Source organism: Canis lupus, chromosome 27, assembly GCF_003254725.2.
Source record: "Canis lupus dingo isolate Sandy chromosome 27, ASM325472v2, whole genome shotgun sequence".
Lineage (NCBI taxonomy): Eukaryota > Metazoa > Chordata > Mammalia > Carnivora > Canidae > Canis > Canis lupus.
The window spans coordinates 4,063,869-4,080,079 of NC_064269.1; the positions used below are offsets into that span (position 1 = coordinate 4,063,869).

The following is a 16,211-nucleotide window of genomic DNA, read 5'->3' on the forward strand; positions in this document are numbered from 1 at the left end:
TATGTAATCCTTTCTTTCTTTCTTTCTTGTAATCTTTTGAGGCAAATCTCAAACATACTTTTGTTAATCATAAATAAATAGATAGTCATTTATAGAAAAGTGGTACTATGATGGCTTTGAGCCATCATAGCAGATGTTCTAAAAAATTTTGATCCTAAGTTCTCCCACAAACTGTTATGTGAAGGGTATGCCCAACCACACACTGAAAAAGAAAAAACTGAATTCCATTCTCCTTAAAAAAAGATTGCCATTTGTATTACAAAATTCTTTTGGATAGTATTATTGATCTTTCCGGGGCTTAAATTTCAAACACACACTGGGAGATGCTCTGGTTACACAGCATGCGTACTGACGTGGATGAGCAGCACAATTTACACCAAAGGCCATAATTCTGAGGAGCTTACCGCAAACATGCCATGCCACAGCCCGGCATCCTTCTTAAAGTCTAAAACATTTACTACTGTCTCCCCTAAGGTTAAAAAAACAAAAGGAAATCAGCTTTAGTATTAAGCAGCAAAACTGTCTCACTTGTCTCTATTAAACAACGGATTTGATACTTTTGAAGAAATCATCAGTCATCTTTTGATTACTTGAGGGTCCCCTCAACCTGGCTAGGGGATTAATCAGAGGAATAAGGTCACAGAAGTGTTAATGAGTCTGAAATTCCTGATGATATAGGGACTGCCTCCCAAGAGATAATATTTTTTTCCTAATTATATAAGGAACACATGATTATTTTAGAAACTTTGCAAGTTTCACAAACACATGTAAAAAATTATACTTCCTAGAGAAAATTAAAAACTTGGTGTGTATGTATGTATCTATATATCTATATATTACATCTACACACACATAAGCATACTTACATCTAGATGGATGCCAACCATAACAAAAATGGCATATAGATATCTACCATAATAAAACTGGCACACTGCTCTGTATCTCATTTGTTTCCACTTAAAGATATATTGTAACAATTTCCCTATATGGTTAATATTCAAGAACAGGAGTCTTATTGTCTCAGGGTAAAACCCACTACTTGAGCACATTATAATTCAATCAATCCCTATTTTCTGGCATTTTGATTGCTTCCATTATATATAAACATTTTACCAGACAAGAATACTGCTCTTTAATGAACATATATTAACTTGTTTCATTTTATGAAAGGAAAATAAAAAATTTAGTATTGTAATCTAAAGCAAACAGTCATTACACTATATCAACATATCTAAAGTTTAACAATACAGAATATATTTTTTGTTTTAATTTGTGTTTTTTGGTAGCTGGATTTCTTTGACTCTAACTCCAAACATACAGCTGGTGTCAGTTCTATATACATAGGAAGATGGAGATATATAACATTCTGCACCTAATAAACACATGGTTTTAATTTGTTTTCTATTTCTGCACTCTAGAAATCATGCTTTACATATTTGGTTTGCCCAGATTTTTAGTTCCTTTAAATTACAGCATTTTTGTGAAAAAGAAGAAAGCAAAAGCAAGCCAAGAATGTGTCTTAGAGCATTTCACTCTGAATTTGGTCATTAACTGGAATCCAATCGTTGAGCACTCTGCTCACGGTCACATATATCTGAGACTCACAATGAGGGCAGTCACGGGATAAAGTCTGACCTTCAGAATAATTGCAGGCCTGGGACAGAGCTTGGCAGTGAGACAACATTGCAAGGCGGGACACTGTAACTCCCATCACACTGCCTTCTTTGCTTGTTTTATACTAGGAAAAAAATACAAAAAACAATAGCATAAGAAAACACAATAAAATGGATTATTTCAAATGACAAACTAGAATTCAAAAATCAAATCCAGATAAGCCATGATAATGGGCTGAATTTAATATGTTTCATACGAATATCTGAGGCTATGTATGGGGCCCCAAACTCTAATCACGCAAAGATAGCATTGAGGAATGACAAAGCTTGATTAAAGTATGTGTGAAAAATTCTTAAAAGTTTAATTAGTCATCAGTGTAAAGTGGCTGCTACGGAAGCTAAACAAACAAGTGCCTGGAACGTCATGAATAGAAGCATCATATCAGACACACAGCAAGCAGGGCCCTGCAGAGGTAAAGGTGGTAAGATGTAGTTCCTGTATGTGAGAGGCTCCCATGTTGGGAGCGGGAGACCAGAAATGGCCTATTCATTCCTACAAATCAATCAACTCTCACTTTTTTTTTACCTCAATATTCTATCCAAGCTGCTTTTACCATGACAACAACTTTTGATTGTTTTTTTTTTTAATTTTATTTATTTATTCATGAGAGACACAGAGAGAGGCAGAGACACAGGCAGAGGGAGAAGCAGGCTCCATGCAGGGAGTCCCACGTGGGACTTGATCCCAGGACTCCGGGATCACGCCCAGAGCCAAAGGCAGAGGCCCAACTGCTGAGCCACCCAGGGATCCCCTCTCTTCCATCTTTCAAAGCAACCCTCCTCGCATCCAACATGAACATGTCACCTCTCAAAGCTACTGCCCACTCTCTTCCCTCTTCTAGCTAGTTATCACTGCAGGGCTCAGGGCTGGGTGGATTTTTTTCCCCTCAAACTTTTCTTTTTCAATTTATTGATTTATCATTCATTTGGCAAACAGTCTGCATTTAGGGTTAGGGTTAGTAAATGTCTCACGTAGGATGCAGAGTCAGGAAGGGCACAGCTTTTAGAGTGAGACAGATGGGAGTGTAAGACCCAGCTCTGTCATTTTTAAGTCATGTGGCCTTGGGTTGGTTACCTGAGTTCATCTAAGTCTTAGTCTCCTCACCTCTAAGGCAGGTTTAATAACAGCTCCAGGGGCACCTGGGTGGCTCAGTGGTTGAGCATCTGCCTTTGGCTCAGGTCATGATCCCAGAGTCCTGGGATCAAGTCCCACAACAGGCTCCCCGAGAGGTGCCTGCTTCTCCCTCTGCCTGTGTCTCTGCCTCTCTCTGTGTCTCTGATGAATAAATAAATAATATCTTAAAACAACAACAACAAAACAGCCCCAACCAACCTCGCAGGTGGTACTTGTGGGGACCCACTGAAATAATGCATTTGAAACAGCTCTCAGCCTGGTGCCCGCTACGCAGGAGGGCTTAATCCCTCAAACTGAATGTCATGGATTCCTCAAGGTCCTACACTGACCTTCAACACCAAACCCTCTAGCCATTTTTTTCCTCTATGCTCTTTATCTTTCATCTGTTAACTCTGTTCTTTTCAAGCACCACTATATCCTTACCTTGTTTCTCCATTCTTTGCTTCCCACTCCTCTGCCGCCCCCAACACAGCAGAGGAGTATCTCTGTCAGTATACCATTTCTTAAACACTTCATTTCTAGGTCTTGTATAACTTTCTTACATGACAGGGTCAATTTATTTTCTGGCTCTCTCTTGAATGTGTATTTATGTTAAAAACAATTAGAAGAGAGGTCAAGCATTTTACTAAGCCAAAAGATGGAACTCTAACAAACCAGGAGGCTTTTCTACATTAAAACTGCAAAAGCTTAGTTTTAAATTTCATAAGATAGCAACTGAAGCCATGGGAAGCCAGAATGTATGTTCTAGTCTCAGGACTTACCTCAATGTATGCTGGTTCTGTACCAGCAGGTGAGATGTGGGGCTGCCAGTCTTTAGGTGGCTTTGAAAGGTACTTGGAATCTGTTACAACCCATTTGAGCCGAGGCCAACCTAAATCAAACGCAAAATAAAAACTGAATTGCCTACGCCATAAGGGAAGGAGTTCACGTTGAATTGGTTTTTTTAAATATCAAGAGACCAAATTAAGGTCATTTTTAAATCAGTAAAATACTAGATTTTTTATTAGTTTTTAGTGATAAATCGCCAATTAATTATACTTTCTTTCAAAAGTACAATCATTCCACATGCTAATGCCAGGCCTCGACATTACCTCAACAATTGGGAGGTCCATTTGGCAGTGGAAGTCCACTGAGGTTAGTAGTCTGGCCTCTGTCTCTACGTGTAGCATTTAGTTTTAGTGAAGAGAGTGGTAGCTTTTTACAATCATCAGCATAAAAGTTAAGGGTGTGGGCTGTGGAATCAGATTTGGGTTCAAATCACTGCTCTGCCATTTATTAAGCTTTGACTTTGGGCAAGTTACTTAACCTGTGTCTCAGTTCCCTCACCTGTAAAATGGGGATAGTAACAGTACCTACTTCATAAAAATGTGAAACCTAATAAGAAAATATATGTTAAGTACTTAGCTATATTAAATTAAAACACGAATTAGAGTACTAAACTTTAACTTTTAACTGATAATTCAAGTATAAATATTACTAACCCTTAAACTGTACAATTTCTCCATTCTGAGTTTTTGGCAGCCCCTTTAGACAAACTTCACTGGTAAGAGCTAAGGCAATACCACAGCTTCCTAGCAAGAAGCCAATCTGCTGCCCTCCAGCATCCTGTGGAGAGAAGATAATGAGCACAGGAGGGGAGTGAACGTGAGCACACCCATGCCCCAAACCTAACACTCAGCAATGCTCTGGCACTTGTGTGATAACATTCATGGAACCCCACTGACACCTGGCAATTGTCAAAATCCAATGACAATATGTTCTTCCAAATAATTTCTACAATACAATGACTTCCTGAGTACAAATCAAATATTTTATTAATCTGACATTACTAGTGATGAATTCTACCAACCAATGGGACCATTTCATTCAAAAGTCAGCAATGTTCCTCTTTTAAACTAATTTCAGGCCAGTGAAATAGATGGGATGTGAACATGGTTAAGCGGTCTTAACCTAGCTACATCTCCAAATTCAAAAGCAAAGCAATCCAAGTCAGAATAAAATCATGCCAATGGACACCAAGTGTCCAAATTTATAATGAAAGTGAATGAATGGTTCTACCCAAATCCATATGTTCATTATTCTATTTTAAAGGAGGTAACATTTAAGCCTTATGACAACACAGAGAAAACAACAAAAGATATAAAGTATTTCCACTAAAACATCACTTTAAAGGTATCATTATGAAACCATACAAACAGCCAACTTAATAATTTAAGACTAACCCTATGATTTCCTGACTAATCTAAAGATGCTATATCCCATCAATCTGAATTTCAGGGATGTTAGTAATTTGTTTTTTTATTTCTTTCAGAGAATAACTGTTTTCTTGTAAATCCACAATCTCTACCATATTTGTCTTTATCATGATCTCTGAATAATGAACTGTATGAGAAAAATTAGGGTCAAGCAGCTCATGGAGAAATCATTTGGTTAAACCTAAAAATGTGCTACATATGCTGCACAGGCTCATGTGTCATTAAAGTAAATCTTATTCCTCAGAGCAGTGATAGCCCATCACTGTATCAGCCTTCAACTTAAGAGAAATGCTAGGTTGTATGATAAAATTCAAGGAATCCCTTTACAAAAAGGTCTCACTTATTGTAAATGTGGATTATCTATAGTCTCAAGGAAGGAATAAGGCTCCTCTTTATAAATGGTAATTGTTGAAAAGTAAGGTATGCCCACACAACTTTTAAATTTTATACTATAAAAATTCTAACTTTGTTGAAAAAATAGTTTTTTCATGAAACATAGTAATAATAAATGTTATTTGTCTACAACTCTCATGTTTTTAGAAAGTGAAGCAGAGTACTTAAGAAAATGGCTAGGCTGTTTCTAATGTCATGATGGAGTCAACTGATCTAAGAACCCGATGTCCAACGTGTCACGTCAGGCTACATTCCTCTCAAATTTAGCAATGTTACCTTTCTGGTAAGAGGTACCTCTATAGGCACTGGAATCACTTCTGCCAGGAGACATCCGTAAAAAGCCACCATAAACATGACTGGATCATTGTTGGGGTAAACCAGGGCTACCTAAAATGAATAATTACATTCAGTAACAGGAATAAAAACAGACTAATACTTTCAGTGCCATTTTCTAAGATAAACATATATGACATGTACACAAACACAATAAAACTATTTAATACCTAAAGAAAATTAAGTTATGGAGAAAGATGCACAAATCTAAAAAGATTTCTATCACTCCCATGATTGTACTAGACATGTTTTGGAAACTATCATGCAATTCATCATCATCATAAGAAAAAATTTTGACTGAATTCTATTGGTGATTGAGCAGTTAACAACTCACCTTTAGTAAGTTAATTACTTGTGAAACCGAAGGCAACTTAGTGCAGGACTAAAGCAATAAAATAAATGTAATGATTCTCTCTAGATAGGCCAGTGTACTCAAGAATAAGCCTTAAAACTCAGAGAACTCACAGGATTTGACTGACTCAATTGCCACTGTTGGGGCAATTCAAGGTTTCTTATTTTTTAATGAGTTCATTGCATTAATCCTTACTTAACCAACAATGCAAGTACTCTAGTATGAAGGCATTGGTAAACGGATGTAAGTAATACTGCCACAAGCCATTATGGTTAAAAAGTTAATTTTTTTTTTAATTTTTTAAATTTATTTATGATAGTCATACAGAGAGAGAGAGAGAGAGAGGCAGAGACATAGGCAGAGGGAGAAGCAGGCTCCATGCACTGGGAGCCCAACGTGGGATTCGATCCCGGGTCTCCAGGATCGCGCCCTGGGCCAAAGGCAGGCGCCAAACCGCTGCGCCACCCAGGGATCCCAAAAAGTTAATTTATCTACAAAAGATAAACAGTGAAACCCGTGAACTATGTTCAAAACTGTGATCTCACCTATAAAGTATCACAGGGATAACTAACTCTTCCTAATTTACTGAAGGAATGCAAAACCACAGAAGTTATGATCATCGTGGAGCTTGTTACCTGGCTCAGATGTTCACAGATTAACATGTGAAACTTAATTATGCCACTATACTCTTGTTTCCCCTTTTACTTTCAATTCCCTTAACTCACTCCCAAGATAAGTTTAATTTTGAAATTGCTAATCCCTCCTAGAGTTCTAAAAAATACTAATTCCACAAAACATTTAAAACAACCCATTTCCTTCCTGCACACAGGTGTCCATAATGCTAGGAAGACACAGGTTCAGTGAGGACTGGGAAATCCTCATGTGTCACAGTTCTAAGTAGAAGCCACCTTTTAGATGCCTTTTTCCACAATGCAAAGGTATTTGTAAAAGGCTAGTTCAGGAGGTGCTATGTCATGAGCCTACTAAAAAGAAGTCTGTTGAATACTTGGTGTTTCATTCCACAAATGCCAAATTAAAAGTAATGTTTGAAGGTAAGAAGTCATCAATATTAAAAAGTCATTGATAGGAAAAAATCTTCAAAAAGTTAAAAAAATTGTCTAATGTCATCTTTGATTAAAGAAGAAATTAAATGATGCCATTTAATTTCTTCTTGGAACATAGGTCTCCCTCTCTCTCTACATAAAGCCACAGAAAATGTTTTTAAAAATCTTATGGGGCAATTTGTAAAGGGAAAAATCAGAGTAAACTTTATTGCTCTTTTTGTTGTCTGATTATTGAAATATTTACTTCCAGAAGGAGTTAGGTTCCTCTTTCTTTGTATTAGCATGAGAGTTTACTGAATAGCAGTTACAGAAAGGGACGTGTGAATTTCCTTCTATCTATGAATACAAGAATTACCACCTGGCATTGAGCTAACTTGGGTTGGAACCGAACCATTTTCAAAGAATAAGAGTTACATAAATTGTGCTGCTGTGTATTAAAAATTCAGAATGTGCATATTAGAAAACAATAAAAAAAAAAAAGAAAACAATAAAACATCACCTCCCTAAAACCAAAAAACCAATTACCCTGTCTCCAGGTTTTAATACAGGTTCATTTTTGGTCCCCAGTTTATTAAGCAGTGTGTAGGCCAACTTTAAACTTCTGCTCCACAACTTTCCTGGAAAAAGAAAAGAATCATATAGAAAAACACAGGCCTACCTCAACAAGGGTGCACTCAGTTCATTACATTTAATAAGACAGTGGCCACTTCCAAATGACTCATTAGACAACCATCACCCCCAACACACAGAAAATGCTTTATATTCACTTGAGTTTACAAAAGCCAGTCCTGTTTCCAAACAAAAGGAAAATATCACCAGATGCTCATTTTGGTTTAGATAATATTTCAAATTCTTTTGTGAAGTGGTCTGAATATCTTTAGAAATGATTTAACATGAACCAAGAACATTTAAAGGGAAGGCAACAATTTTTATACCAGGGCTGAAAATCAGAAGACTACTTCTGTTCTAAGCTTCTTCTGAAGAACCACTTACATATTTGGTATTAGATACTTGAGGTTAACTGCAAAGCAAAAGTATGACTCAAATGATTAAGCACATGCCACTGTATTTCAGTAAAAACAGACAAAATGGGAATTAGGTGAAACATGTGGATATACTCATAGATGTTAAATAAGTATGTAAAGATTTGGTCAGCTAACTGCTTTACGGGTTACATGGCTGAAATTAATATATAGCTTCTGAAATGAATGCTAAAAACCACTTTTTTTGGGGGAAAAAGGCATATTCTTTCCCTCTCTCTTCTCCCTCCCTCCAAACACCCTTACAAATTCTTATCTTAGATTATGTAGGAAGTGAAAAAGAAATCATGTCATTTTGAATAGATATGTAGTTTTACATCTAACTCATTGAGAGGGGCAGCTAGGGTTTTAAACTCACATCAATCTGTCTGGTTCTTTAAATAAAAACTATTTTTTTCCTAAAATTATTCTATATCTAGATTACAGACAATGTGCTTCACTTCTGAAGGCAAAAAAGAATGTGTTTGAATAAACTAGTACAAAATCTCACTGCCCAGGTTGAATCTATTCTTGTTAAAAATTGAAAAATATGGGTGTCTGTGTGGCTCAAGCAGTTAAGCATCTGCCTTCAGCTCAGGTCATGATCCCAGGGTCCTGAGATCGAGCTCTGTGTCGGACTCTCTGCTCAGGGGAAAGTCTATTCCTCTCCCTATTCCTCTGCCCTTTCTGGCCACTCGCACCCCCATTCCAGTGTGCACATGTGCATTCTCTCACAAATAAATAAATAAAATCTTTTAAAAGATTGAAAAAAGTTATCTTAAAGGAATTTTTTAAAAGGAAAATAAGTTACTTTAAAAGTTACTTAAAAAGGAAAATCAAACTTCAGCTGGGGTGCAAACACTAAACAGAAAAGTACCAATTCTTTGTTCATTACAGAATTTTGTGCCCATTCTAGCAAAAGGTAGAATGAAATGTCAAAGATCTAAAAAGTAATCAGTTTCAACTTTTTAGATAAAACTTTTGGATTTTTTTTTTTTTAAATATATCCTGCCCAAATGTCTTCTCTAAATCCCTTCTAATATTAAATCATTAGTGTATCTACAAAGCCTCTTTCTTCCTTCTGCTCTTTCAAATATTAGCTGCTTTGCAAATAGCATTTAGCATATGAAAATATTTGGCAAGAGCTCCACTTAGAACTTAGGTTCCTATTAAAATAATTTAAAAGATCTGTTGAAACACAATGACAGCAATAGCTAAATATCAAGATCAAAACACTACCAACGGTAATCTGAAGAACTATTAGGAGAAAAGGAAGGAGCTGGGAATCTTGCAAACTTACCATATGTGAGAGTATAAACTGGTTTTCCAGTCACATCCAGTGCAGTCAGACAGGGGCATTTTGCTTGAGTGGTGCCCCAGCGCTGCAGGGCCGACTCAAGAGCAGGAGGCCAGTTACAGATGACTCCTAATGGTTCCCCCTTCACAGGGGTCATCTGCCGTCCCTCAGGCTTGGGCTGGTTGGGGTCTGGCTGAGGTACTGTACCAAAAAAACCCCCATGAGTTATAAAAATATTATCTGAAATACATACAGATAGAAACTAACACAATTTAGGTCCCTAATATCAAATATAATTCCCTTTTCTCTTCAACTTTATTTGGTTTTATTCTCTGAGAAAAGAAATGACATTGCTAGAAATTATGATAATCCACAAACTGGGCCTGAAGTTATCTTCCCACATAATTGTGAAACCATATTTAATATATTTTATGTAACAAATCCTGACTCTAACAAAGCAAACCAGTGAACATACAGAAAAGCACAGAGCATACATTTCTTTTTAGTAATTTTATAATTTTATGCAACTTGTTTTTAAATCCTTATGGTTTGTGTCTGATGTTAGAGAGCCAGGTTCCACTTCCCTGGGTTATATTTGAAAAAGCATGAAACGTGAGTCAGAAAGCTCAAATTTACATTTATGTTTTACCAGTGTGACCTTAGGCAACTTGAGTTACTTGAGCCTCGTTTTTCCTCATCTGTAAAATGGGGGTAGTAATACTTCTACCACAGGATCATTATTACACTTGGTCTTAGCCAAAAGGCCAAGGAGCAATCACAGGGTCATTAATAAACTCAAACAGAGAATGAGCCCAGATGACAGTGTTCTACGTCTCCATACCTCTGTACACATCTCATCTGGCCAATCCCTTTGCTTCTGGTATACCTGTACTCATCCTTGTCAGGATGCAGCTCAAACAGCACACTCCTGGAAGCTGTCCGCAGTCATTTCTTCCTTAGTGCTCCCCCACTATGTGGTTGTCTACCCTCATTAAAGCACTGAGGATCCTCAAGGGCTTCTTTTACTGTGTAAGCTTTTCTCCCCCTAAGGCTGACAGTTTCTTGAAAGAAGGCATGGTTCTTTGTCCTCTTATTGCCTACAGTTCCTAATACATAATGGTAGCTCAAACGATGTTAATTAAATTGAACTGAGTTTGGGGGAATGAAAGTGCTAGATTATTAACATGGTCATTCCACTTCCACTGGAGGTGAATAGTATTTCATATTTTTTCATATGAATAAAACAAAAGTCCTCTTAATTTTTCTACAGTGAACAAATATTATTCAAATAATAAAAGGCAAAAAAATTCTATTTTCATAGCAGGAAAGATAATGTACACATGGAGCAAAATCAAGTTATTTACTGAGTGCCAGTGATATGCATAGGATGTGATAAATACTGAGGAAATAAACGCTGTACATAAATGTTGAACAAACACTTATTGTTTCTCTAAGGTGCTAGGTGCAAGGAGCACAGAGTTTGGGCCCTCACGAGGTATCTGGAATGCAAGGGGGACACACATACATACACAGAGCTAAGTAGAGAAATGTGAGCAGTGCATGACAGACACATTACAGGGAGGGCAGAAGAGTCCACATCACCCAACTTAGAGGACGGAATCCATGCTGTGAACTTAGTCTTGAAGGAAGGGTAGGAATTAGCCAGGTGAGTGGGAGATGAGACAGAGGCATAGAAAGGAAAAGAAATACAGTCAGCAGCAAGTATTAGATGGGCAAGTGAAATAGGAAATAAAAATTTTATTTTATAGCTCAACCTCATGACAGATTTGGGAAATTTACTTAAAATGTTTTGATTCTTCTCCCTACTAAAACATAAAACTAATGAAATAGCTTCACTTCCCAATTCACTGTCCTAGGTAAATTAACGTTTCAGTTGCCCTTCTGCTTTGAATATTCCCAGACTCTAAACCACCATATTAATTTTTAAAAAGGCAGGGTGGTGTTCTTAAATAGTTTCGTTTTTATGGACAGACCGTATAGATGGTAGGCATAGTCTTCTGGTCAAAAAAGTGTGTACGTTTTTGCCATCCACTGGGCCTCAATGCAGACGCCGGGGGAAACTCACTTGAAGGCTTCCAAAGACATGTGGATATTTTTCTTTTCCAAAGATAATCATTATTTTAAAAAGCAACTGTCACCTATTTAAAATTGGTAGAAAGCTGTTAGTGCTCTTCTGCCAATGAAAATTGTTCAAGTATGATTCCTATTGAACCTGGACCTTCATTTGCCTGGTAAATACACAGTGCGGGAAATACTGCAGAGGCCAGTACTGATATGAACGTCTTGAATATCAGTATATGGAGAAAGATGTCCATAGTTGAGTGAATTTAGTGACTCCTAAAGAAACATAAAGTCATTTTAACCTCCTATATCAGACTGCTTGTTGCTTCTGGCTGTATGAAGTGGGCTGAGACCAGATCTAGTCTATTAATGTGCCTAGTTCCATTAACATGCCCAAGGTGATCAAAGCCTCCTGTATTAGTCTAAGGAGGTTAAAATGAACTACAAAGCTACCAAGGCTCAGTTCTTTTGACAAAACCCTTTGTTGGGTAGATCTGTTCGTCACCCAGCTTCAATAATCACCAAATGGCCACCTTCATTTCATCTATACTTCTACTCATTCAACTCCCAATTCTTCCTATTAAATTCCAAACATCACATGATTTCATCCATAAATATTTGTTAAATTATTAAATAAATAAACCACTACCACCACTTCCTCTACAAAGCTTTCCCTAACCACAAAGATGGGACTGATTTCTATTCTTTCTCCCAGCTGCTGTATTAATTGATACATACTTATTGGCTAAAATATACTTTCATGTACATATATTTTAGTACCAGTCTAATGTGTAAATCATATGAAGGAGTGGCTATATTTTCATAAATCTTTGAACTCTTTTCACCATCTTCCACACTGTCCTGTAGAAAGCAGATATATGTGCCGACTGGCTCATTTAACAAAAGGATTATGTTATATCTATCAAAAAAAGACTGGGCTTTTTTTTGGGGGGCTGGTTATTTGAAAGGATTAAGGCAGGGTGGGAAGGAGGAGAGGGACCAATACAATAGTGAGAACTCTCTGACAATAAGATCTGCAAATGTCTCCGACTGGGCAAATTTTTTAGATCAAATTTGACATTTGTATTCTAGGATACTGCAAAATGTAAATAATTTTTAAAATTTTGTATTTGGGAAACTTCCTAATTTCTAACAGCATATTTTCCAAGGATAGTTCTATGCTTCCACAGTTATCTCTTTGCCTTTCTCTCCTCTTTCTCTTTATTTTGTACCTGAGACCTGAAATATAAATGATCCTTAGGGAAAGAAGAGCAGAGAACTATGAATTCTTTCAACAAAAATGCTGCCTTGTTCACCCTTAAATCCTTTGGTATCTGACATGTAGTAATTGCTTAAGATTTGTTTGTTGAAGGAAAATATGTCTTCGGTATTAATACTACTACCTTCCACAATTTCTTCAGAGTCATCCACAAAAAATTCTTTTAAGGGAGGCCTTTTGGGTCGTTTCAGAGTGTTTAGAAGCTGCTGGATTTTTGTGGATACTCTGCTACTGACTGGAACACCTATAAGGGGAAAAACAGTAAGTTAAAACTCATTGATTCTAGGGCTATCTTAGCTTCTCAATTCTCTTAGGAGTTTTAATGTCTAATGAGGTTTGGCTTTTGCCCTATTTCAACTGGGCCAAATAGGTACAAATATGTACACGACAAATTTTATTGAAACATAAAACAAATATGGTACTATTATTAATACCCTGCTTACAGATTTCATCTAATCCTCCTTTTTTTCCTTATAGCATTCTTTTCCCCCCAATACTCGTTTTTTTTTTTTTTCCAGTATCTTTTGACCATGCAGACTGTCTGAACAAGTAACAGCGCCATCAGGCTGTTGAAAAGAGGGTGCTCCAGAGGACATGCTGACCGTGTTAGTGGGCCAGTGGTAGAGTTCTGCAACTGCTTAACCACTTAGGTGCTGCTATTCAGGATGTGAATTTTCCCAGTTCAACAAATATCTTCTATTTAGCTGCCCAAAAGAACTCCCTACCATCAGCTGTATCCATAAGGCTGGACCTGTTGGATCCTTTGTGCATGCCTTTAACTATCCCCGAGGGGGGCAGATCAATATTTGCTGGGCGCATTGAGGAGGAGGATGATGAAGAAGAGGTAGTTGTAGTGACATCGGGGGGAGCAGAGAAATTTTCTAAGAGGGGAGAAAACAAAATTTAGAATCATATTACATTAGCAATAAAAATAAGAATCTTTAAATTTTTGTTGTTGTTTCCTAACAAGGAAAAAAACTATATAAACGGCATCAACTGTTATAAAATAACCTCTGAAATAAAATTCAACTGGTAAGATATAATGAGAGAGCAAGAGGGCATATCAAAATTATTACTTTAAAAAACACGAATAGCCTTAGTAAGAGCAAATCATATAGCAAATGTTCCTGAAAAACATTCTTTCCTACACAGAAAGTCTGGTAACAATCCAATGTCAATAATCATAATAAAACAAAACTTGCCAGTGACTTCAAAATGAGAACAAAGTGAGTATGGTCATAATGCTACTAATAGTCTAGTCTTGAGCATTTCTTCATGTTTATGTTGGCTTATCTATCATGTTTCTTCTTCCACTGAAAATGGAAGGAGTGTTTTGGGAGTGGGTCAGATCCTTCAAGTTTCCAGGTGAAGAAAACCAGATAAAGCCCACTTCCAATTTTTATAAAATAACCAAGAACCTCGGATCTACTTGACAAGGTTCTTCCCTTGATTGAAGCATGATTAAATAATGTTACTGTACTCTGCTTAATGTAGAGATTCTTAACATTGAGAAACTGAATGCCACAAATTGGAGGAGAGCCATTTAACAGGGATATGTTACAAAAAAACTTAGCAAAACATCTGGGGAAGAAAAGGAAAATTAGAGGAAGTAAAATATGATTCACAAGAATAACAAGCCACTCAAAACTATAAAAAAAGGCAAAAAGCAAAATGTAAACAATTCCTAAAATAAATTTGGGAGTAAGGCCTCTAAGCCCCAAAAGTTTATTACTAGTTCAATAGTTTTTAAAGTTGTAAATATACTAGCACAAGTATATTACAGTATACCTTACTGTAGGATAATGTGGTAACAAAGCATTAAAAAACAGGCACTTTTATTTGACCCAGCAATTCCACTTATTGGAATACATCCTAAGGAAATAATCAGACAAATGCACCAAGTTGTGTGTTCAAGGATGTTCATTCCAGCAGTTTCTATAATAGCAAAAAATTGGATACTACCTAGATGTCCAAAACAGGGGAATGGCCAAATAACTAAGGCACAGCCATATAATGGCATACTTTGAAACCATAAAAATAATAGTATAATTCTATATTAATGATATAAAAGATGTTTGTGATATACTACTACAAAAAGTAGGTTATGAACACTATGTTTGGTACAATTTCATTTTTGTATAAACAAGACCAAAAACCTTACACTATTCATATGCAAAAAAGTCTAGGAAGATATACATTAAAGTGTATCCATGGGAAGTGGGTTTATAGATTACTTGTTTTTAAATCTGTATCTTCAAGTTTTTCCATGAGGAAGACGAATAGCTTCTGTTAGAGCAAATACCCAACTATCTCATAGTGTTAGATAAAATGGTTTCTGTGAGCACCTGAAGAAAAAACTTTTCATAGACTAGTAGAAGCAATAGAAAAAAAATATAAAGTCAGATGAAATCATCTTGTTAACAAAAATCCAGAGTTAATTGGGTACTAGGACAATTGGGTACTAGGTACTTGTTTTTAATAAGTGAAATTGCTCTCTTTAAAACAAATGTAGAGAAAAAAAAAAAAAAAAAAAAAAAAAAAAAAAACAAATGTAGAAATAAAACCTGGCCCAACCATGGCTCTGTTGCTTGCCCTTCCAAACAGAAGAGATGGTAAGCATGTTCATCTGTACCTGCTTTAAGAGGTTCAGTGAATTACAGAGCAGAGCCAAGAGTGCAAGACAAGACACCAGTTGTTGGTACTTAGCTTTTCAATGTGGGCAACCATACTCTTCAGGTAGCTATGTTCTTGACTAATTACAGGCTTGAATTACAAATTTTCTAGGTTTTTCGTTTCAGAAATCAACTAATAGATTACAGATATATATGTATATAAAGTAATAGAGAAAGGTCACTGATATGAAAATTAAGACACCACAGACACATGATGTTCAAATACATTACTTAGTGCAGTATGTACCAACCAATTTAGTAAAAGCGGAGATCTGAGTTGTATCTTTACCTGCAGATGTCACAAACTCTTTTAAAAACACACACAAAAACATAAAGCAGAGCCAAGCAAAAGCTACACTCCATACAGGAGCACTGGCAGCAGGCAGCAGCTCACAGAGTACCAACATCCGCAGCCTGCACACCCCGGTTGTAGCAATAACACAGCAGCAAGGACAATAAATCCAGTCTTTATGCTAAGGACAAAGGGCTTCACTGGTATTGTCATAGGGCAGAATTTGTTCAGGTTTTATGTGTTTTTGTTTGAGAAAACACAGATAACAATCCTGGGAAAATCTAAGATGTTACATATTTTAACACTTTTTAATATATGGAATATTCTCCAACAGGGATAAACTCACACTAAGACTGGTGTTATAT

General features: G+C 36.5%; 1 protein-coding gene across 8 annotated transcripts in view; it reads right to left on the bottom strand.

Annotated features, from left to right (window-relative positions):
- DIP2B (disco interacting protein 2 homolog B) overlaps window positions 1–16,211 on the bottom strand; it is a 220,844-nt gene that overhangs the window by 50,928 nt on the left and 153,705 nt on the right. For 5 of the 8 annotated variants that reach the window (XM_049102727.1, XM_025477621.3, XM_049102724.1 and 2 more), the window contains 9 exons: window positions 13,608–13,763; window positions 13,004–13,126; window positions 9,525–9,722; window positions 7,731–7,822; window positions 5,733–5,843; window positions 4,290–4,413; window positions 3,570–3,679; window positions 1,636–1,738; window positions 405–469 (listed from right to left, as the gene is read on the bottom strand). In XM_049102727.1, the coding sequence (XP_048958684.1) occupies window positions 405–469; window positions 1,636–1,738; window positions 3,570–3,679; window positions 4,290–4,413; window positions 5,733–5,843; window positions 7,731–7,822; window positions 9,525–9,722; window positions 13,004–13,126; window positions 13,608–13,763 (1,082 nt within the window). The remainder of the gene's footprint in view (window positions 1–404; window positions 470–1,635; window positions 1,739–3,569; window positions 3,680–4,289; window positions 4,414–5,732; window positions 5,844–7,730; window positions 7,823–9,524; window positions 9,723–13,003; window positions 13,127–13,607; window positions 13,764–16,211) is intronic. The other 3 variants (XM_025477622.3, XM_049102723.1, XM_049102725.1) reach the window with 2 other exon arrangements.